General features: G+C 33.5%; 2 protein-coding genes across 3 annotated transcripts in view; one reads left to right on the top strand and one right to left on the bottom strand.

The window, feature by feature from the left end:
* Positions 1-9,832, bottom strand: part of LOC124358348 (eukaryotic translation initiation factor 3 subunit I) — a 22,985-nt gene extending 13,153 nt beyond the window's left edge. The window contains exon 1 of the mRNA XM_046810659.1: positions 9,741-9,832. The gene's annotated coding sequence lies outside the window, so the exon portion shown is untranslated. The remainder of the gene's footprint in view (positions 1-9,740) is intronic.
* Positions 6,750-23,743, top strand: LOC124358337 (mediator of RNA polymerase II transcription subunit 27). Of its 2 annotated transcripts, none has more exons than XM_046810643.1 (7): positions 6,750-7,043; positions 13,481-13,663; positions 17,438-17,582; positions 18,288-18,412; positions 20,645-20,825; positions 22,442-22,663; positions 23,540-23,743. In XM_046810643.1, the coding sequence occupies exons 2-7, from the start codon at positions 13,491-13,493 to the stop codon at positions 23,672-23,674; spliced, it is 981 nt and encodes a 326-aa protein (XP_046666599.1). In that variant the 5' UTR covers positions 6,750-7,043; positions 13,481-13,490; the 3' UTR covers positions 23,675-23,743. The 2 variants fall into 2 exon arrangements, with proteins under 2 accessions (XP_046666599.1, XP_046666595.1); XM_046810639.1 differs by lacking the exon at positions 6,750-7,043 and adding an exon at positions 9,930-10,125.

The following is a 23,743-nucleotide window of genomic DNA, read 5'->3' as shown; positions in this document are numbered from 1 at the left end:
ATACCATAGTTTATTATGGGACTGCAAAATAATACTGGTACTTTGTCTAATATACTTATGTTTACAAAATGATCTTAAGTATTCCATTGGGATTGTTAAATATTAATCACCTATCATTTCTATTACAGCTGGCCTCTAATACTAATTTATCGACTTTCTCGTTACCCTCACTACCTATCCAACAATCAAACATAACACAAGACAGATTATAAACATGTTGAAACAAAAGGAAAATGAAACAAAATTTTAGATTGCACACATTATTTAATATATAGAAATCCCAGAGAGTTTATTTTTTAAAAATCTCTAATAACAATGCAGACTCCAGCAGCACCTGACAGTGCTGCAATTGGCAGCTGACGACAAATGAAAAATATCCGAAATTCCAAAAGGTCTGATCCTAAATGATTTCGACGTTCAACGCAGTCGGCTTCCTTACCTAATACTTATTACTCGATACTTTAAGTTCCGCTTAAAATTGGCCCGACGACGGTTTTCTGTAGATCAATCTGCCCTTGAGAAGAGTCAATGTTCCTTGCCCTATAGTTTTTGAAAAAAAACCTTCCATTCTATAGAAGCAGTTTTTATTTTAAAATGTAATAGCTTGCATTTGAGATTTTTACACAATTTTTGTCCATTGATGCACATGCTCCTATAAAAAAGTGTTGGACTTAAAGTGGTTTTATTTCTCTTTCATCAATCAGCTTGAAGCTTTAGAAAAAAACAATTTTTAATTTTTAACAAAAGCATAAAAATATAATAATTATTAATGTACCATAAATATACCAATTATTGGTAATATTCAAGTAATTGTTAATCTGGTTGGCCATATTTGTAAAAGTTAACAATGCTGAATTAATTATTTAGTTTGGATTATTTCTTTTAATATTTCCATTATTTGAAGTTATTTTCTCAAAATTATTTCTAATTTTGCCAATAAAACTATGTACAACATATAGTATTCTTGCTTTTTTTTAGACTTTTTAATCCTATTTTAAAACCAGTTTGCTTAGGATTTTTTACAAGCTGTCTATAGTGTGATCATACTGTCCAAAATCTTGTTTTGTTAGCTGTTATCTGTTTTCTTTTCATATGCTATAGTAATCCACAATTTCCTTCTTCAATTTTATCAAATCGTTTTTAACAATTTTAATTTTTGAATTTCTCTTACTATTGATTTTTAATGGACCAGATATATTATAATGGTAGAAAAATACAGTCAACCTTTTCTATTTATGTCCATTTTTTTAGTTCTAATAAATTATGTCAATCTAGTTTTTTTATGGTTTTTTAACTTAAATGTTATTTCTTTGGTTTATGTTCACAGCTCTCACGTCATATATATAGTCAAATACATATTATGGTTTTTATTTGTTGCGAGAGTAGCAAGACATAGAACACGTTCATTTTTCTGTGGGAGAATCAGTCAATTACTTTTTTGATATTATTTATGATGTATATATTTGTGTTTTAATTTGTTAACGCGTGATGAATTAATCATGTAAAGTCAGTGCGATACCTTAGTTTCAATTGAAAACATTCCTTAGTTTGATATATTCCGTTTATATTTTTACGCCAAGGAAGGTGTGCTTGTTTATCTTTCTTCCATTATGGAGCAGAACGCTCATAAACACGATCATAATTACATCTCGTCATTTAGGAAGAACTCTAACGTATTGGAATGAAATCATTAAATCCTTAAAAATCATCGAATGGTTATATTTCTGATAACAATTTGGATAATTGGCAAACAGTTAAGTCAAGAAACACTAAAAGAAATATTAATTTTTCACCACACCATGACTCAAGCGCCATTGTTTAAGTAAAGTTACCGGACAAAATGATGACCCTGTTCAACTCAGTTATACCTATGAATTACTATCTTCTAACAAAGACAATTCAATTGATATTCATGGAAATTCATCACTAACAACCTACTAAAAGATCAAAGCTCCCCCTCATATTTTTACCAAGAGTGAAAAATGTTTCACCGATGATCATAGTCCTAGGATTCAATGTTAAGTAAAACGGAATCCTCGCACAAGTGTCTTAATCACGACAGAATTAAAATGTTTTTATTTCGTTTCCTGATGCTTACTGTAAAATAGTTAAATGACTCACAGACTTGAACGTCTGTTTCCATACTTAACAACTAAAGCAAGAACGAGCATATAGGATTGTGCTGAAGAACATTCATTACTCTACTTCTATTGAAGACCTAAAAATAGATATAGAATAAAACGGCCACAAAGCAAGAAATCCGATGAAAGACATAGAGCCAGGACAAAGAAACCAATGTCTCTGTATGTTTTTTTATTGATTTGGAGCCTTCCGATCGTAATAACAAATATTTCTAATTCAGTATATACTGAACGCTAAAGTTTTATTTGAACCACATAATAAAAAAGAAGGAAGTTGTTTATTGTAAATGTTGCCAGAACGTACAAAACAAACCATTCCCAAATCCGAGTGATAAAGCAAACTTCAACAAATGATGCTCAACATCTGAAAAGATTATTGTTTAATTTAAAAAAAACCAGTAGTTTGAAGAGTATATCCAGTCTCTCTCTGCAACTTAAGCTACAGACTATTTGTTATTTAAAATAACTAAAAGAATTAAACAGCTTAAGATATCCACTTCTCCTATTTTAAAAACTTATGGAAACTGGGCGAAGAGTAACATTGAAAATCTGAGGCATTTCCTGAATTTTTACCAATGTCTTCAAACCAAATGACGCTTTTTAAACAACGAAGAGGAAATATATGAGTATTTAGATCCTCCACTGCAACTAGATTTCCCGTTACGAAAATTCAAACCATCTGAAGTTCGCTTGGTTATAACTTACAATCTCAATCCTCAAGTCTCCTGGCTATGGCTCTTTTACCGGAAATATACTGAAAGAACTTCGAAGAAAAGCGATTACATTCCTAAAATTCTTATTTTACGCCATATTATAGTGACTGAAGCACATTCCCGCTCAATTTATAAGAGTCCATGCTAATTGTCATCCCGAAACAAGGGAAGCGTCTCACCCAGCAGGCCTCATACAGACTATAGTCGAATAGATACAACTTCCGTATCGGCGTGCTGGGGCGTTCTGACGTTGGAGTGAGAGGGAGAACTGCCTGGTTGGCTACTTGACCAATAAGAGCGAGGAGCGTCTGACGCGGTTGCCATAGCAACAGGCACTGTTGCCACATCGGCAAAGGCATATTGGCAAAGGTGGTAGGCTTATTTTACTGCACGCTGGTACATCTGGAGGGTTTGTTCCTAATTGTTGCTTGTTATTTGCTTCAAAGCAAACCACAGACTACCATGAAGAAATGAACCATAACACTTTTCCAAAATGGTTCAGAGAATCACTTCTACCTAACCTTTCTGCTCCATCGGTTATTGTTATGGACAACGCCCCATACCACCCCAAGATTTTAGATAAGGCCCCAACGTAAGGTAACAAAAAAGCGGAAATTCAGGCATGGCTTCGCTAGCATAACATACAATTTGCAGAAGATTTTACAAAAGCCGAGTTGTTAGAAATATGTGAAATGAATAAACCACCGGTCCCGAAGAATATTATAGATGAGACGGCTAAAGCCCAAGGACATAAAATTGTCAGACTGCCACCTTACCATTGCCATTTCAATGCAATAGAGATGGTTTGGGCACCAGTTAAGGGACACGTTGCTTGGAACAATAAAACATTTAACATGACTGAAGTTAGGAGGTTAACCGAAGAAGGACTTCAACAAGTTACAACCGTAGAATGGACGGATATCGTAAAGCACACAAAAAAATCTATTTTTAAAGCGTGGGCACAAGAAGGTCTCATTGAAACAGCAGAAGAGGAAATGATAATTCACGTGAATGGAGATGACAGTGACAGTGAAACTAGTGACTTTGAAGATTTTGCTGACAAATATAGAGTGCAAACTGACCAAGGAACACAGGAAATATACGTCAACAGAATGTATGCTGACGGTGTTTAAAGTATTTTGACAGCCCCCGCAATAAATATATTCGTGCTGTGAATATATTATTTATTATGTTTTATGTTTATGAATTTGAATGAATTATGAATAAATTATGAATTATGAATATGAATTTTATGTTTATGAATTTTATGTTTTATGAATATTTATTATGTTTTCAGAGTACCCAAATTATTTGTCCTTCACGATATCCGAATTATTTAGTAGTTGTAGATTATTATATAGTATAATGGTAACATATTAATATCGCACATATTTGTGTTAAATTAGAGAAATTTCGTTTCTGATTACTAGTGTAAACAATCAAAAGACAACACACACTGACGCGTTGTTTGTTGGCAAGTACGCTGGCGCGCACCGTCTGATGTTCTCTTCTCAGTGTTCGGTGAGAAAGTTACCGCTCACGGCAGTGTCCGCACCAACGAGGCAACACCGCGGCATCAGTCTCCCCACTGCTCGCTGCCCCTCCACACCCTTCCAATACGGAAGTTATATCTATTCGACTATAATAAGCATCTTACCTATTATTTAAAAACTGTTCGAAAACTTCTTCTAAAAAGACTACAGTCATCAATCGATGATGATTCTGTAGTACTAGCTCATTAGTTTTGTTTTTGACGAAAATATGGCACGATACAAGGCCATAAAGTAGTCGATATATATCTAAAAAAAATAAAGTAATTGTTTGGCTACCTTTTTAGATGTCACTCAAGCGTTTGATAAGGTGTGATATACTGGTATATTATACAAAATTAAGAAGTTTTTGCCTCATTATATTTTCCCAATACTAAAAGCATAACTTTAAAACCGATCTTTTCAAATAAAATACCATGATGTTCTTACTCAGCTACATTCAATATAATCTAGAGTTCCTCAAGTAAGTCTATCTGATCAATTTTTATACTTCTATACCGCTGACCTCCCAGAAATTGAACATACTCAAATTGCAACTTTCGCGGATAATACTGTAGTGTTGTCAGTCCATAAATATGTGTGTTTGGGCCTCTCATTACAGGACAAGAACCTTATAAATTGCAACTAGTCCTGTCTTTGCGCTGCTTCTGGAGTGGCAGAATATTCTGGATGGGTATGGTTGAGGGTAGAGATCGCCTCCTATCGAGATCCGTGAGGTAGAATTTAGGGTAATAATATCAAGTTATATACTCTCGAAAGAAGGGGAGGCCATATCTAAACCAGTCTCCCTAGTCAAAGCAAGCATGAGGTGGCACGCCCTTATGTCTAGGCTAGAAAGAACCTTTGAAACTTAGGGAATGAACCCCACCAACTCATACAGCCATTTCCCGAAGTGGACTAAATCTATCGTATTGTCTTTGCACTCCAGAATGTCTTCATTTGCGGTTAGTGACGTGCCACTCTTTGACATCCATAATGTTGCCTGGATTCAAGAGACACATCGGTTTTTGTTGTACCCAGTGTCAGGTTCAACTACAATGTTTAAACGAGCCAGAAGTGATCCCTGTTGGGTACATCTCATTACTTACAACAGAGGTCAGGTGCGATTATTAATTTGCTTAAGTCATGGAGTATGAACATTAAAGAAAATAATTAAATTCATAAAACGTTTACATTAAATCAAAATTCTTGTTCTTCAGTTCCATTGAATGACGTTCATTTACTCCATGTAACTAAAGTCAATTATCTAGTCATGCGCTTCGACAGAAGGCTTACATGGGATTCTCACATTTGGACAAAGAGACAGCAACTAAATTTAAAAACAAATAAAATGAATTGGTTAATCAGATCTAAATCAAAACTCGGTTTGAAGAACAATATATTATTATATAAACTATCCTAAAACCTGTATGGACATATGGTGTGTAGTTATGGGGCACAGTAAGCAACTCAAATCTGAAGATACTTCAACGGCATCAATCAAAATTGTTAACAAAATTGCAAAAGCCCATTGATATGTATCTAATAAAACGTTACATTAAGATTTGAACACCCCAACCGTCAAAAAATATATTAACAAATTCAGTCGCAATTATCGTTCAAGATTAAAAATTCTTCAAATCACCTTGCGGTAAATCTACTTGGTAATTTTAAAGATGAGTATTGTACAGACTTCACAAACTGCTATCCTGGAATTACTTTTTAGATTCTTGAATTAATTACATTTGTGATTACAATAGTTAACTCTTAAATTAATTTTAATTGTTAGTGTTCCTTCTGTATATAATATTTACTTACAAATTTGATCAGATTGTAAATAAATACAATGTTCTAATAAATATGATGTTTAATTTTGAGAAATACCATTTACCACATAGAAGTAATTTTTCATATAAATATGGGAATATTTATTTAAGGTAACAAAAAATTGTCAATGTTAAGAGTTGAAATTGTAATTTTTAAAGTATACACATCGAAAGTCATTCTTCTCGTATTTAGACAACCATTCTTCCTCGGGCATTCAATTGTCCTACATTTCCGTGCGATAAAACAGTGAGAATTTTGTTTCCTCTCAAAACAAAACAAAACGCAAGTCCCTTACATTTTCCATAGAATTCAATGCAACAGAATTTTTAAAATGTATGTGTTAGACTGTAAACTTTATACTAAACCTTTAACTGGCTACAAAACATGACAATACTCCATATAGTAATTAATGTAAACAAAATAATGCAGACACAGTGGTGAGTGTTTCTATGTATATTAATTGTGGTTCTGCTGGTGTAGACACAATTTTCAATCTCTACTCTATGGGCATAAGTAGTAACTCCGCCTCTTGAATAAAGGCATATTTCATTTCATTTATTTCATTTCATAAGTCATAATATAGAGTGAAGAATAAAAATTGTCTGTTTATGTTGGGACCGTGTCCTGTGACATTGTATCACAGTGGTCTCTGTGTGTACAAGTTGTTCGTTAATTGTTTTTGTTTATTTAGCTACAGGGACTGACTTAGTAGTGGTGGTATTTATATGTTGTTGATTTTCGATTTATGAAGTTTTCAATTAATAAACAATATAAATGGTTTAACGGTGTTGTTAGTTTTGCTATTTTGTTAAACAGCGCAACCAATATTTCTTGTAAGTAATTATTCATTATGGGTTTTAAATTATAAGCTAATTATTTGGCAAAATGCAGTTTTAGAGGTTAGGCACGAAGTGAAGGAATTTGCGGGATCGAAAGTTATTCACACAACAATACATTTTAACATTGGTTGATATATTTTTTAAATTTATATTTCTAGTTATCAGAGGAGCCATGATATTTTAAGGTTTGTGGACAATATTATATTATTGTTAAAAGTCTCTTGTTACAATAGGTTATATTCTTAACCCTCAAGACTGCTCCTAGTAATTGGGGGCCTTAAATGCCAAGCAGTTTTCCAAGTGTTGGACTGCAGCATAATAAGCATCCAACATGAGTGATCGATAGTATCAAATCATCAATTAGAATGATTTAAATACAGTCAGACATGTTTGTATACCCTGTTAAATAATTGTAACTGCCCAAACTTAATATATAGATAGATGTTTTATTTTATGTAATCTAAAATGCATATAATCTTTGACATAAAACCATAGCTCATACTGTAATCGGGTAGAGTACGATAAGTGGGTTTTTATATTGATTAGTACAGGGAGCTGCAAAATGACCGATCTGACGGTTTTATAATGTAAACAACTCAAATGTTTAAAGTGGTACAAAGTGTTTTATTTCAGATTGGTATTTATGAACATTTATTAAAATAACCAAAAAAGGGCGAGTTGATCCGTTTAAGATTAGAATATAACGTCTTTCAAATGATGTCCGTCTTTGGCGATGCATTCTTCCAATCTTGCACTGAAATTGTCAAACACTTTCCCTAACATTTCAGGAGAGAGGTTGGCTATTTCTTGGCGTATGGTTTCCTTCAGTTCATCCAATGTGCGGGGTTTGTTTGTGTATACTCTAGATTTCAGCATTCCCCACAAGAAGAAGTCACAGATGCTGAGATCCGGGGAGCGTGGCCACGCAATGTCCCTGAAACGCGAGATGACTCGGCCACGAAACTTGCTTCTTAAGAAGTTTATTACCACATTGGCTGTGTGGGCAGTTGCCCCATCCTGCTGGAACCAAATTCTGTGGTGGTTGAAGCGATTTATGCGTATTTCGGGGATCAGGAAGTTTTTCAACATAGTCAGGTATTGTTGTGAATTGACGGTTACAGTTTGACCGTTCTCTTCAAAAAAGTATGGGCCTATAACACAATTTTTTGTTACGCCACACCACACAGTGACCTTGGGACTGTAAAGAGGTCGTTCATGCAGTTCTTCTGGATTGTTTTCTGACCAATATCGGAAATTCTGTTTATTAACATAACCATTCAAATGAAAATGAGCTTTGTCGCTCATAATGAGAACTTTTTCATCTGTAAGCAAATCAATCATTTGCTCTGAAAATTCAATGCGTTTTGCATAATCACTGGGCTTCAACTGTTGCACGATAGCCATTTTGTACGGATGAAAGTGCAGGTCGTACCTTAATATTCTTCTTACCGAGCGGTCAGACATCTGCAGAGCTGCAGCTTGTTTATGTGCAGGCCGCCGAGGACTGGCTTCCACAGCTCCTCTCACTCTCTTGACGTTCTCTGGCGTCCGGGCTGACCTTGGACAGCCTGTTGATTTTCGTTTTAAAGCTGAACCGGTAGCTCTAAAGTTACCCACCCACAGCAAAATGGTGTTTCGAGTTGGCACTTTCCCTCTTGGAGCCACATTAAAACGTCTGTGGAACTGCCGCTGAACAGTAACAATACTATCGCCACTTTTAAAAAATGCTTCCACAACGAACGCACGGTGCTCAGCCGTCCACCGCTCCATGGCTACTAAAAATATCCGCACGTAGGCTCTGCCACGCCCCTATCCCCACCACCCCCCACCACTCACTCGCTTGACAGCACGGCAGCGAAAACCGTCAGATTATTTTGCCGCTCCCTGTATAATCATCGATGTTTAATCATATATCGAATACAAGTCTATCAATCACATCAAAATATCTATAGTCATAATAAAAATCATATTCGAAACTAACATAGCCTAATTAATATAATACATATAGTGACAATAATTTATGATAAATAATAAATGAGCTTTAATGATAAAACAAACAATTAGAACTAGAAATATGAAAACTCATAAATAATAACGAAATGATCAATCAACATTTTTTATTGTCATAAAATAAAGATCATTGACATAGTCTCATTACAGCTTTCATTATAAATATAGCCAAGTCAGTTATAAATCTTAGATTATCTATGTCTTATGTTATCTAAACATAAACTACAATACTCAAATACAGCCAGTGGCATTGGGGAATTTAAAATAAAATATTTTTAGTCGGAAGAACTCGTCCAGTGTATAAAATGGATTATGTAACAGTCATTCATAAGTAATATTCAAAAATATTTTTTTATTGTACTTTAGGACAAGTGGTAACAATTGGTTGTATACCCTCAGTGCAATAACAGAATGGCTTTCAAGAGTTTTGCTCTACCTATTAAAATTAATAGATGCAGCATTTTTATTCCTGGTATTGTGGGAGTGTTTTATACTGAGAGTTTTTTACTAATTATTGAGGAACTTGAAAGATATAATTATTTCATAAGATCAAAGAGATACAGGTTTATAATGGTCTGAATTTTACAAATAGTAATAAGAGGTTTCCAATGTTCAAATGGCTGTGAGTTAGTAATAATTCTTATAGACTTTTTTGAGGGATAAGAATGTTATTAAACTTACTTTGCATCAATCAACCAACACCAGCAAGAATGCAAATAAACAAAGCACAGAACACTACAGATAGTCTTCTAAGCTGAAGACAGTAATAAGTCAAGTCCAGCAATTGTCAATCCAGTTAAAACATGCTCTCTGCACATGATTATCTGACAAGCACAACTGATAGCACAGGAAACAAGTTCATCAGAGTACTGTAACTAAAAAATAATTCATGTGTTTTTCAAATTCACTTTCACTCCCTATTTTTGTCACAGCTAATAAAAAGTGTATATTATTATACTAATAAAGTGTTTAAAGAATAATTCATCACGATTAAATAAGTGTCATAAATTATACATTTGGCAGTTTTAGTACACGTAAAATTCGTGCTTTAACCTGGAAATATGTTGTAAGTTTTGTTACTTAGTTATATAAGTCTAATATTGATTCAATAATAAGTTATTATGACTTAATTAAAATCCTGATCAAAGGTACAATTAAAGCTTGCTTCAAACTTTCATATTTCATAATCAACAATTAAATTCACTTTTATAACCACTTTACATTTTGCCAAAACTTTATGACACAATTGTAGACTATAATACCACAACATGATAACAACACAACAAAAATATATATACGAAAATACAAAATTTGCATAACTATTTGTTTTCTCCTTTGTAGCTATGATTACTAACTATTGATTGGATGCTTTCATGAAGTTTTTGAAAGCATCCTCTTTAGAAAACCGTACTTCTCTTCTGTCCAAATACTCATATAGATGATCTGCAAGCAGGTTGGCTGATATGCTACATTTTAAAACTCATTCCATGGTCCTCCATGAGCTTTCGACTGTGTTATTGTCTATGAAAAACAGTATATTTATTATATGAAAAAGTGTTTAAAGTTGATACAAGTAAGTTATTGTTAAAAAAATAAGTATCGCTTCATTATATCGATAGTTATAATTAGGTAATATCGTTAGTCAATATCGATATAAAAACTTGGTCCGCTTATTGTACTCTACCTACTATAATCTTCTTAAAAGTGTATAACGTAATTGAGTTTGACATTATTTTTCCAAAGTAATTGAAAAAAAGTTAAAACATGTGTGGTATTTGAATAATGACCGCTAGAGACAGGATACACTGTTATTTGTCAATACCTATTACACAATTATGTGTTGAGTTATTATGTTGCTGTTACTGTGGTAGCATACTGTTCTTTAGCAATACCTATTACAAAATAACGTTTTGAGTAATTACGTTCCTGTGACCTGTTGTGTTGTGGTAGCATCCTAGTATACAAAAATTTAACTAACTCACTACAATGTAACATAGACTGATAAACTAATAAATTAATATATGGGTTAATTCAAATTAGACTGTACAACACAATTATTGGGTAATAAGAAGTCCTAATCTACTATTTGTTATTAGGCTATACATTTGTATGTATTATAAATATTAAATATGAAAGATAATCTTAACAAGGCCTTAAGTAATGTGAGCTTGAATTTGGGTACTGTCTTGATGGATGTTCTTCTTGTATCACCAGAAATGCGAGGTGGCAGGCGCAGGCGATGGTCAGGGTATTTCTGATTGGTATTTTCCCAACTTCAGATCACGTCCCACATCTTCCAATTTCTCTGATGTCAGGTCATGTTGTAAGATTTAAGACGTGATCTAAGATCGGGAAAGTACCGATTGGAATAGCTTCTGACCATCAGTGCGGGCTTTTGTAGTGCCTTCGGTGCCTGTAAAGGTTAAGTTTCACTTTGGTACTACTAGTAACATATTTACGATAACCTAATCTAAACCAACTTATATCGTATAATAACATTGCATAGTGTAGTAATATTTATTTTGTTAATATATGCCTCATTACATATACAAAATGGCCTGGGCTGTTACTGACTACCAAGTAACCAAAACCAAAAAATCATGAGAACAAATCATTCAGCCCAGCTGTTACTGAAACAACAGTATCAAGGTAATACGTTTACAATGAATTACCTGTTACTGACACTAATTTTGCAGATCTGTAATGGCAGTAATTGCAGTGGTTATTCACATGTTTTATTTGTGTGAGACACGTTTATCCTTCAAAATAGTTAAAAGTAAGTAAATCTACTGTTTTGTTTGTTACATTGTATAAATACCTATTCTAGATTGTTTTTAATTGATCGTAACATTTTTACCTTTTACTGTAATTTGAAATATAACGTAATTGAAATATAATAATTTTATATAAGCAGTTGTAGCCAAGATTCTTAACTCATTAATATTGATGATTCAATCACTCGATTGTTGGACGCTTATTACACTGCAACTGGGTATTGCAAGCTATTTTTTTTTTAATCCGTAAACAATGGTTTTTTACTGCAATCCTAGCTGTATTTGTTATCATTTTGTTCACAATGAACAGTGTAATACAATGATAATAAGTCAGTAGGGTATATATCGTTCATTTGAATGTTTTACAGGAAGGGGGGAATTATTTGTTGTTATTTTAATGGAGAAATGGGGGTGGGGTGTGCCTGAAAAACATAGTATAGTTTATAAATTTTAATTTTAAATTCAAAGATTGCCTAAAGGTCACAAATTTAATATAGTTTCAGAAAATGTAGTTTTTTATGAGTCTTTTGGTAAATAAATTAGTTCCAGCGATAAACAGTCATACAAGAAGTGTGGTTTATGTGATCAAAAACACATAAATTTGTAATAGTGTTTATAAATTATTATAAACTGTAAACCTAACTATATTTGGTTTCTCATTTCATTCTCAATAAATTAGAAAAAACTGTAATAATGAATATTTCAAGAAAACAATAGGTTTTTGTTTTTTATGGATATTAGAAAATGTTTATAACACGTTACCTAATATAAACAATTATTCTATTAATTTTTTTGTGTTTTGTAAAATTTTATAATTACATAAAAGTCACAAATTTAGTATAGTTTGATTTATATATATATATATAATTATTATATATTATAAAAACAAGAAAGTACATTGAACTATTTTTTCTGCAGTATAATAAGTGGCCACGAACACAATCGAACATGATTATCGAATACATTGTATCATGGGTATTCATGACCATCTAATAATACTGAAAACAGTAAACAAGATGTCGGACCAAATAACGTAATAGAAATTTCAAAGAGCAATATATTACTGCTGGTTTTTAATCTTAAAAATTAATATATTAGCGCTAAATTTAATAAACTATGCTATATTTATAAAATGTGACAAGCAATGTAATACCATTTACTTACCTTTAACTAATTTCAAAGATAGGCCAAACATGTCTGACTCCTTATGATACAAAGAACACACGTACATCGTTATTGTTTTGCTTTTGCCTTTAGTTAGTAACAAAACAAATAATTTCACTTTAAATTTATTTCCAAACATGGTTTTACTTAGAATTAATTTTGAATTATTATGTCAAAGTTAATTATGCTTTAGACTATTAAAATTGTACTATAGTGAAGCTATACTTATGGTTTTGTAATTGGTTTTGTATTAACAAAAATTGTATCTTATTCCAATTTTAGAGATCAAGTTATATTTCATTATTTTTCTTGGTAAAGAACAAGTCATTCTGACTCAATTCAATTTGAGATGATATATTAGAAATTCTGATAAGAAATTTAGGAAGTGTCATCTGTTCAAAACAAAAGTGCCTCTTGTACCAATGTTCTCTTGTACTCTTTTTAGTAAGTACTGAGTAATTTAACAGTAATATTTGTTGTCAGTCCGAGTGAGATGGAGAATTTGTATACTGCATTGAGTGCAGTGAAGACTCTTCGTTCTAGTGTTGGCCAAGTGTTCAGTAGCCTTGCTAGTGGTCTGAGGGCGGACCACGGTGAAGAAGGAAAGGAAAACAAGTTTTTGGTAGAGCTACAGGACTTGCTAACTTCTGTGAATAACCATCTTCGGTAACTATTTTGTTTTTATTAAGATGTATATATAGTGTTGGTGTTTTAATTACACATGTATAATTGCAGTTTTAATTTCAATCAGTTTATTAGAAGAAAGAACAGCTGTATATGGGTCCAATTGTTAAGCCATTTATGGGATGAGTTTACAAGCAGTTTTCATTTTCTTAAATTGGAGAATTTTATTAAATTTAAATTTATAGGTCAAAAGATCGGATGCCAGACCATCCATTTGGTTGGGAAAGATGTGTCTTACATAACGAGGTCTGTCCAAAAAGTATCCGACTGCCGACCAGTAGGCGGCCGCGGCGTAACCAACCGGCTCAAACCGATAATTGGAGGGGAGGGGCAAGCCTACTCCTTCCCATATTAGGCATTGAATACGATCTGGTCACTCGGTGAGTCACAGCACTCTGTTCTGTACAGTACTGCCATGTGTGTGCGTCACATTTCAATATGGCTGAACGTATTGAGCAGCGCATTTGCATTAAATGTTGTCAAAAACTTGGGCATTCAGCATCAGAGACGATTACTATGATACGGAAAGTTTATGGTGACGTGTCTATGGGCGATACACAAACAAAAGAGTGGTTTAGGCGGTTTAAAAATGGCCGCATATCAGTGGAGAGTGATGACCGATCTGGCAGGCCTTCAACGGCCAGAAACGCTGAAAATGTTGAACGTGTTCGTGCAGCAATTAATGAAAACCGTCGATTGACTGTCCGAGAGCTGGAAGAAGATTTAGGAATACCAAAATCGTCAGTTTATAACATTTTACACGAAGATTTAAAAATGAACCGTGTTTTGGCAAAATTTGTTCCTCGGCTGCTGACTGAAGACCAAAAGAACTGACGATTTGAAATCGTACAGGACAATCTGGATTTGATAAAAAGTGGCCCAGGGCTATTTAAAAAAGTTATTACTGGTGATGAGTCCATGGGTTTATGGCTACGACCCTGAAACAAAGGCTCAATCTTCACAGTGGAAAACTCGCGAAGAGCAACAGCCAAAAAAATGCAAGAAAAAGTCGAAGCAATGTCAAGACAATGCTGACATTTTTTTTTTTTTTTTTGACCAAGACGGCTTTGTTCATCACGAATATGCTCCAAGAGGCCAGTCAGTGAATAAGGAGTATTATCTTGAAGTCCTAAGGCGGCTACGAGATGCAGTGCGAAGGAAACGACCTGAACTGTGGACAAGCCGTGACTGGATTCTGCACCACGACAACGCGCCAGCTCATTCCTCAAATCTTATTCAGCGTTTTTTGGTCAAACACGACATCAACCAACTACGACAGCCTCCCTACAGTCCTCACATAGCTCCTTGTGACTTCTGGCTATTTCCGAAATTAAAAATTCCTTTGAAAGGAAAAGGATTTGATGATGTTGAACAAATAAAACAAAATACGATGAAGGACCTGTTAGCCATTCCGCAAAATGAATTTAAGGAGTGTTTCTGGAAGTTGTAGGAGCGTTGGAATAAGGTAGTGGCTTGTGGAGGGGGGGAGTACTTTGAAGGGGACCAGATTGCCGTTGCCGCCGAGTAACGTCAGCTCATGACAAACGTCAAGGTCGGGCACTTTTTGGACACACCTCTTATTTTGTTCCCTCTTTAACTTCAAACTGATGCAGAATTATTCCTTCTAAGAGTAAGTGTTACATTGTCAGCTCATTATACATATGTAAAAAGGATTAAAAGTCACATGATGTAAATTAGTCCAGATTTAATTTGAATTTTACTAGGGTTCTTCAGAAAGCAACATACATTTTGAAATAACAAATTAACAAAGTGATGGAATAAACTTTTATTATATACATTTGTAAGCTACATTCTTAGGTGATTTTTCAATGTAATTCCTATTCAAATTCATGCACTTGTCATGAAACCTAAACCACTAGTTAATGCTGGCATGAAGTTTAACATCACTATCGAAGTGCTACTTTTCAAGCCAGGTCTTTATTGCTGGAAAGAGGTGGTAGTAACTTGGCGCTAGAACTGTGCTGTATGGATGATGATCAAACATATCCCAGCCAAAATCATCCAAGAGGTGTTGGGTGAAATTGGCCTGCATTATTGCGAAGAAACAACATTTTTGAGCTCATTTTTGTTTGACACTAGTTTAATATTGCCTCTGTGGTTTCTGCAGTGTTTCACAAGAACTTTCTGGATTTATTCAAGCCTCTTTCAAGGCTTGTGTTCAATTGCAGTGCAACCAAAATCACACTCTTATTTTCCCAGAAAACAGTTGCCACAATCTCTCTGGCTGACAGAGTTTGGAAAAGTTTTCATGGTTTTTTGACCCCATTCCATGGATGGCTTTTCTATCTTACAATGAATAGACATCCCCTATGTTTTATTTTCACTTATGATTCGATTGAGAGTTGCATTACTATGTTTATCATAGTCTTCAAGGAAATTCAGTAATGTAGCAAGCCTTTGTTTTTGTGGTCTTCTGTAAGGACTTTTGGAAGCCATTTGCCACAAAATCTTTGGTAACCAACTAATTTTTGTGAAATTTGGGTAAATGTTATGAATGTTCAGTGATCGTTAAATGGTATTTTTCACGAATGTTCTCATTGATTTTCATCAGCAAATCTTCAGAAACCAGGCTAGGCTGACCACTGTGATCCTCGTCGTGAACACGGTGTGCCCATATTTTAAATCAATACACCTTGCTTTTACTCATTATTACATTCCCATAAACGTCACAAGGTTGGTGATGGATTTCATTTGATATTTAGTTCTTTTTCTAGCAAAAACTTAATTTCAGAAGTGGTGTGATCTTCAATTGTAGTGCACATTTTAACTAGCCACAGTGAGAAAAGGAGGAGAGATACAGACCACACACTGCCACTGCTCAATGTGTACTGAGTTTAGGAATTGTTTTACCCCAAGATGACAGCTCTAGCCTTGTCCGTTTTTAGCCTGTCCCAAACATTTATTACTTTCTAGACAACATTGATTGTAAACATGACAACATGATTGTATATGTACCTCTCAGCGTGATAGTTTCAAAACAAGTTTTTGAATTTTTACATATAGACAAAAGAAATTGAAAAATATTTATTAACACGACTTTTTACTCGAAAATGGGATTTATAGTAAAGAATATAGATGTTTTTTATTTATCTAGAAAAAAAATACAAAAGGCCCTTACTGAGCTAATTCAATTTGAATGAGTATTCTTAATATTATACCAACTGTACCTGATCATTTACCTAATAAAAAGTAGTGTTCCGGTGTCCTTATGATTAGTAGAAAATAATCTGTTTTTTATTTTAATTAAGATGTCTGATTAAAGTAGTAAACTGTAAATTTACTCAGCTTTCCTCTTGAATTTTTTTAATAGAAATTTATGTGCATATAATTTAATCATATAAGATTTTATTGAAATTAAATAATCAGTTTTATTTCTTATATAAATTCTCTCTCTAATATATTCTGCTTTATTCTTGCTGTGTCGTGCTTGCCCAGTTTTGTGAGGCCTAGTGTCTGTCTCAACAGTGCCACCAGATTCTGTCATGTAATATTCTATTTATCCACTTTTTCTTGATATGCCAAAATCCACACATTTAGTAATATTATTGATTTTTGAAGTGGAAATCACCTAATAATTTCAATATAGTGTTTGACAAAGAATACTTTTGATTGGCAAGTGTATTCTGAAAGTGAGGTTATGTATAATAAACATCTTTATTAACATTTTCAATATTTTTTTCTATGACTACAATATTCAGTGAATATATTATTGTAGTAAGTAATTTTCTGTTACAGGGACGTAGAACAAGCTGTAGGCTCTCTCTCACCACCTCCAGGACCATTTGCTCTGGGCAACACAAGCTTCCTGAGCCAGGAGTGTACCCACGATCGGCTGGCTCTGTACAGTCAGCTTGTGTTGAGCTACAAATGGACAGATAAGGTTCTTATTTCTCCATGTTGAACATTTAATAGCATTTTATATATTCAGTATGATCAAAGTATATAGGCCCTGCTAATTTTTTAACCATTTCATGTGAGAAGGAAATTGTCAAAATCATCTTGTTCAGTATGAATCTGGGTGTATGTAAGTATGTAAATTTTCAAATGGCATCTTTGTGATAATATCATTAGAAAGAAATCAATTATGAATTTTGGCATTTGTTTGAGGATCTTGATCTTCATTCATTTTGAAGGCATTCTGACTAAAATTAAATTTGATGTTTTTGATATATTCTTACTGATTTGTCTAAAAACGCTCAGAGAAATCTTCATTGTCACAGAAATTTGATTATAAACGTAGGCCTGCCAGTCCCATAAAAAATTGTTTAAATTTTGAATCGAGATAGAAATCAAGTTTACATTTTTAGGATGTAAAAATTCTTAATAGGAATTTAATCCTATCTTGTGAACCAGAATCACAAGGCTTAGAAAGGTATGCATATGATGTTCATCATCATCTCAAGAGGCCTCGTCATCAGTGATGTCATTATTCTTGGGATATGTAATAATACTAGGCCAATTAATGAATGAAAAACGTTAAGAAGTGTTGAATCAGTCAGTATTGACTTTGAATAATAAATAAGCAAAAAATGGTAGTGTTGCTACACTGGTCACATGAGATATACAGTAACTACAAATATTGCAGATCCATGAGTACAGCAACCTTGCGGTTCAACTGCTGAATCAGAATTCACTGAAGCGATCATACACAGGGACTCAGAGTAGCAAACGGCGCAGATACGCAACGAGCAGTCATAACGTCAGCATCCAGTAAGTTATCGTTGTTTATTTGTCTAAACTCTGAAAAAGATTTTATTTCACATGTAGATTTAATTTAGAAAACAGTTGAAATACTGAGTGGAGCTTGTGCGTGTTGATTGTGCATCAAATACAAATGATGAAAGTATACAAGGATGAAATAAATAGTCATTTTTGTCATATCTGGCTTCAGTGGTGTGACTAATGCAGGAGGATGGGAGAGATAGAATCCTCCCAAATGCCCTAAAAATTTAAAAAATATATACCCATAAAAGCAATCCAGTAAATTATCAGTAAAATATTTTATTTTAGTTAGGCCTAGCCTATCTAGTTTATTTATTTATTAGATTTATTCAGATGAATACCATACCCCTAGCGTGGTGTGCTCTTCAGTGAGATTCATCCCTCCAAAGCCAACTCCTAGTTACGTTACTTGTGGCCGTCTTAATTTTAATTGTCAGTAAATAAATGTTAAATCAGTGCCAGCTAACAAACAGTACACTCATAGAAATTCAAATCGCACTAATCTGAACTCCATAAAAGCCGTACCGATTATCAAATAAAAACATTTTTTTTAAACATAAAAGTTTTAATTTGAATTGTCCGCATAATACAAACTTAAACACACTTCGTATTTTCGGGCGTTTACTGCTCAGTACAATGGTTCTGTTTGTGTATGTGATGGTGAAAATTTTACCGCGAATGCTTTATGGCATTATGTTCCGCCTCACATCATCCTATTTGTCCATATTGTTAAAGAAGTAAATAATGAGTCATACCAATCCCCGATAAATCCGGATTTTTTAAACTCCGGATCGGCATCTGCCACATCAGTCTGAATTTTTGAGTGTATTGTTTATACAAACCTTTCAAAGTGGCAACTTCAGTCTTATACATTACTTGTAACTGATTGTCGGTTTTAAGTGTACCGAGCTACACAAATTTGAACTGCGATAAACATTGTTTTATGTTTTTAATCCCTTCCATTACAATCCTTGTTTACCACCACCAAAACTATTGTGGCCGACAATAGACTTTTTCTTATAAAAAATTCCTCTATTGCTTTCATGAATAGGGTGTGTGCTTGTACAGTGCACTTTGGCTGTCAGTTTCTAGACTCACCATCAGCTTGTTATGGTGTTTTACACTCGTAAGGTATTTAGTTTATTGTCGTTATGATTGTAAAACTACCTCTCTGAAACTTTAGAGTATCTTATTGTTAGGAATCTCCCGTTCAACCATGACTTGCTGCTAGGGCATCTGCAGCTGAGGCTACCTTACTCAATTTGGTATCTCTCTGGATGTCATCTGATTAACAGTGTCCTTAATGACAGAGGGGTCCTATTGGACCTAGTTTTGGCTCTTGCATAAGTGAGCATGACCACTTGAAAACTTAAGCTGAGAGGCATCAGCTGTTTTGATACATTTGTTGCTTTCAGCTTGTGCAAGTGTTCCTTAAAAGTGATTGTACTCACTTATGCATTGACAGAATTCGTTGAAAAAAGTACCATTGGAATTATAATAAAAATTGTTAAATACTTGGTATTTTGTCAATGTTTTGTAACAATACTATTTTTTTTTTTTTATTTGATTTAAACCATTTTCAACAGGTTGCATTTTATTAATATTAAACCAAATCACACAATATTTTTTTTCCTTTTACTTTTCATAAAATATGTGCAGTGTTTGGTCTCTGTTGTTTTACTAGTTGTAGAGGAAATTATTTTTCATAAAGAATACAGAATAGCGGCTAAATGACACATTTCTAGACTTATGTTTATATGACATTTTTAAATCATGAGTAATATCAGCTACAGTAGTTTGTGACACTCTTTTTTGAACACCCTGTATATATGTTGTGTTCTACTTGTGTCATGTATTTACTATATAAAAAAACTAAGACATCTTATAATATTATAAAATGCTATTACTGTAAAAATAAATAAATGAGCTTAATACTTCTCTTAATATAACATTTAAGTAAAAAGTGTATCAAATCATCACTTACATAATTTTTCTTTTAAACATCATACGGAACAATACAGCTTAGGGGGTGTCTTGTTTTAATTTAAACATTGTTTATTTAAAAATACAAAACTTTACAAATTTATTATTTTATAATAATATTCATTTTCTCACAAATTAAAGCAAGAACTTGTTCCACAGTTCATAATACATTACTGGCAATATACAGGTATCAGATGTTTAAGCAATACTAATAGGTTTTCTCTCTGTATTTGGCAGAGCTGTAGAAACGCTGATAGCATCAATCGACCGCCAGTTTTCGGACATGAATGTGTCAGTGTGTCGTGAGTATCGCAACAATCCTCTGGGTCAGAGTCAGGTCCCATGCTTCGAGGTGCGAGTAACTCAGCAGGGTATCAGCCGTGAATATCAAAGTCTACACGACGCCGGTATACCCCAGGTAAAGCCTCTCTTTTTGAAAGTAATTTATTCATATTGAAATATAACTGGAAAACATTGTCTATATAATGATTGTATGTGTAATTAGGTACCTATATCCAGTTAAGTTTTTTTTTTACAAAAATTTCAAATTACCCTTGAGCTGTCAATCTCTCCTGCTTTAGAGTGATTGTATCATTCACGTATATAAGCAGTGGGCTTCAACCTCTCTGAAATTTTGAAAGATGAACATTAAAATCACACCCAATAGTTTGTTTTAAGCTATAACACAATTATGAGGTCTTAAAACTCAACAATTTCCCAGAGAAAGTGTTTTAGCCGCCTTCCGAAATAGTTTTCTATACGCCACTGGATTGTATTGCTGTGCTAATGTGGTGTGTGTATTGTGTGCTGGTGGGTGGATCATCAGTAAAAACAATAATTAATCTATATATCATATTTCTGACTTCACTGGTGATATTTTGGTAGCATTAAAAAACAGATTGTTCTTTTATGTATAACTTGCTTCCATAGTGATCTAGTCATTTGTAATAATCATCTTTAATTTATTGTAATATGATAGCTATTGTCTTATGAACAGTAGTAAGAATAATAGTAACATTGAACAGGGAACTCACTGGTAATATTTTGTGTACTCGTATTTCTTCTTCTGGTCAAGGCAAACGAAAAATGTAAAATAAACATGATATGCTTAGTTTACCGTCTGTCTGTCTGTATGTTTTTTAGATGTAATGCTTTTGTTTAAAAAACCAGTAGAGAAACAAATTATAATTTTGAACAGTTACTGTTCTTGTAGTCTCAAAAAAAAAAAAAAAATTCCATATTATAATATCATCATATCACATTTCAAGATGGTGGATGTTTGAAGTTTTTAAATCTTAATAACAAAAACAAATAATAATAATAATATAAAAATATGGGGGAAATAATATAAATTTAATTGCAAACATTTTGACACAATGCATAAAAATCAAGAATTAATGTAGATGTAAGTCTTTAATTGTAATAAACAGCAAAATATTAATTCTTTACATGTTTACTGACTGCATCATTATCAATGAATTACAACGGTTAAAAGATTATATTTGCATTGTTTACTGACTGATTTTATGATCAAGGTGTAGAATTAATCTTGATTATTAACCATTTGCACTCGAAAGGCCAGTAGCACTGGCCACTCCAAAGTTGCAGACAGCTCGTTAGTTTTGCCATAGTTTGTCCTTGCAACTCATATGGGCATTCATTATAAAACTAAGAGAATATTAAAAAATAACTGCTATGTTTAGTGGCCAGTGGTATGTCTTATGAGCTATAGACGTATTATATCTTGGCCAGTACAGCTGGACATACAAGCTAAGATAACATTACAGCAAAAATTAATCCGCACTTCTGACAAAATGACAGTAGCCAGTAGAACTGCACATACTTTATAAATACCGCCTTCGAGTGCATAGGGTTAATCTTGTGTTTAATTAAGTAACTTGTATTATTCTTTAATCATAAGTTGCTGATCTTAGCAGTAACCGAGTCCAGGTACAAGTTGTTCCGCAAACTGACAGAAAACACTCACATCGCCATGCTACACTTCTACTCCCCTGTCATGTCTGTTTGCCTCAGGTGGTGATTGTGCAAGTGTCACTAGGCCGAGTACTGACGGCTCTACTGACACTTAAGGGCATGATGATAGAGTGGGTGCAAGTGAGAGGCTTCGGTGAGTCACTGGAGCTGTGGACCGAGTCCAGGTACAAGGTGTTCCGCAAACTGACAGAAAACACTCACATCGCCATGCTACACTTCTACTCCCCTACCATGCCTGAACTTGGAGTCAGATCGTTGTTGGTTAGTACTAGACTAAATGTCTAATACCAAAAGTTAAATGTCTACTCAACAGTCTTTCTGTGACATAAATTAAAGGATAAGAACTTGTGCAGTTAATAGTAGCTCCTAGATATACACAGATCATTTAGAATCTACTGGCAGTTTGCTATACATACTAGATCTTATTGTAATAAGTTATAGGAATAAAAATAGCTTATTTATGTCTATGTACATAAAGTACTTTTGGAATTCATTGATAAGATGAACTTGAATTAAGAATTGAATTTTATAATATCCTGAATATTTGATATTTAAAACTGAGGCATTGAAATGTTAAGATCTATTTAAGATAAATGGAAACCTAATCTACTAGGTGCAAGTTACTATATTCGTTTTTTTGAATTAAAACCTTCACCAATTGTCCTTTGAATTTGAATTAAGGTTATTTATTATTTAATTTCTTCAAGAACTTAGTAACCTTCTACTAAATTGAACCACACTATTCATATATTTACTATCCAAAGAGATGGTGTTCAGATTTGACCACTGTCACTGTGAAAGTCACTTTTGTAGCTGTTCGTTAATGCTCCATCAAAAATTGTTGTTTGGCCAGTGTTAAATATCAAAATTTTTGTTTCTAATAATTTTTGTTATTGTGATATAACTTAGAAACAAAATATAATCTAAACACATACTCAGAATGAAAAATCTATAATCTTGCAATTGAGAGTCAAATTTATATTTTGTATTAGTACACCCTTTATAATTCTAGTAATTATAATTAACATTTTTTATGACAATAAGTTTGTAAAATCTATAGGAAGATAAAATCTGTTTATTTATGTAAATAAATCGTCTTGGTTTCTTTTTCAACAGTTTTATAATGTTTTTTTGCAGACATGGTTACACAGCTATCACAATCTATTCAGTGAGCCGTGCAAGAGATGCGGTAACTACCTGCAGAGCTCCCTCCCCCCGACCTCTCGGGACATGAGAACGCTGGAGCCCTACCACGAGGAGTGCAAGCCTTAAGGGTCTCAGTGTTAGTCTGTATATATTGATTTCTTAATTAAGAAAGTTAATATATTCTTTGTCACTGAT

This window comes from Homalodisca vitripennis, chromosome 1, assembly GCF_021130785.1.
Source record: "Homalodisca vitripennis isolate AUS2020 chromosome 1, UT_GWSS_2.1, whole genome shotgun sequence".
In the NCBI taxonomy this organism is placed as follows: Eukaryota; Metazoa; Arthropoda; class Insecta; order Hemiptera; family Cicadellidae; genus Homalodisca; species Homalodisca vitripennis.
Note: the sequence above shows the minus strand (reverse complement) of the source record. Positions and strands in the feature narration are given on the sequence as shown.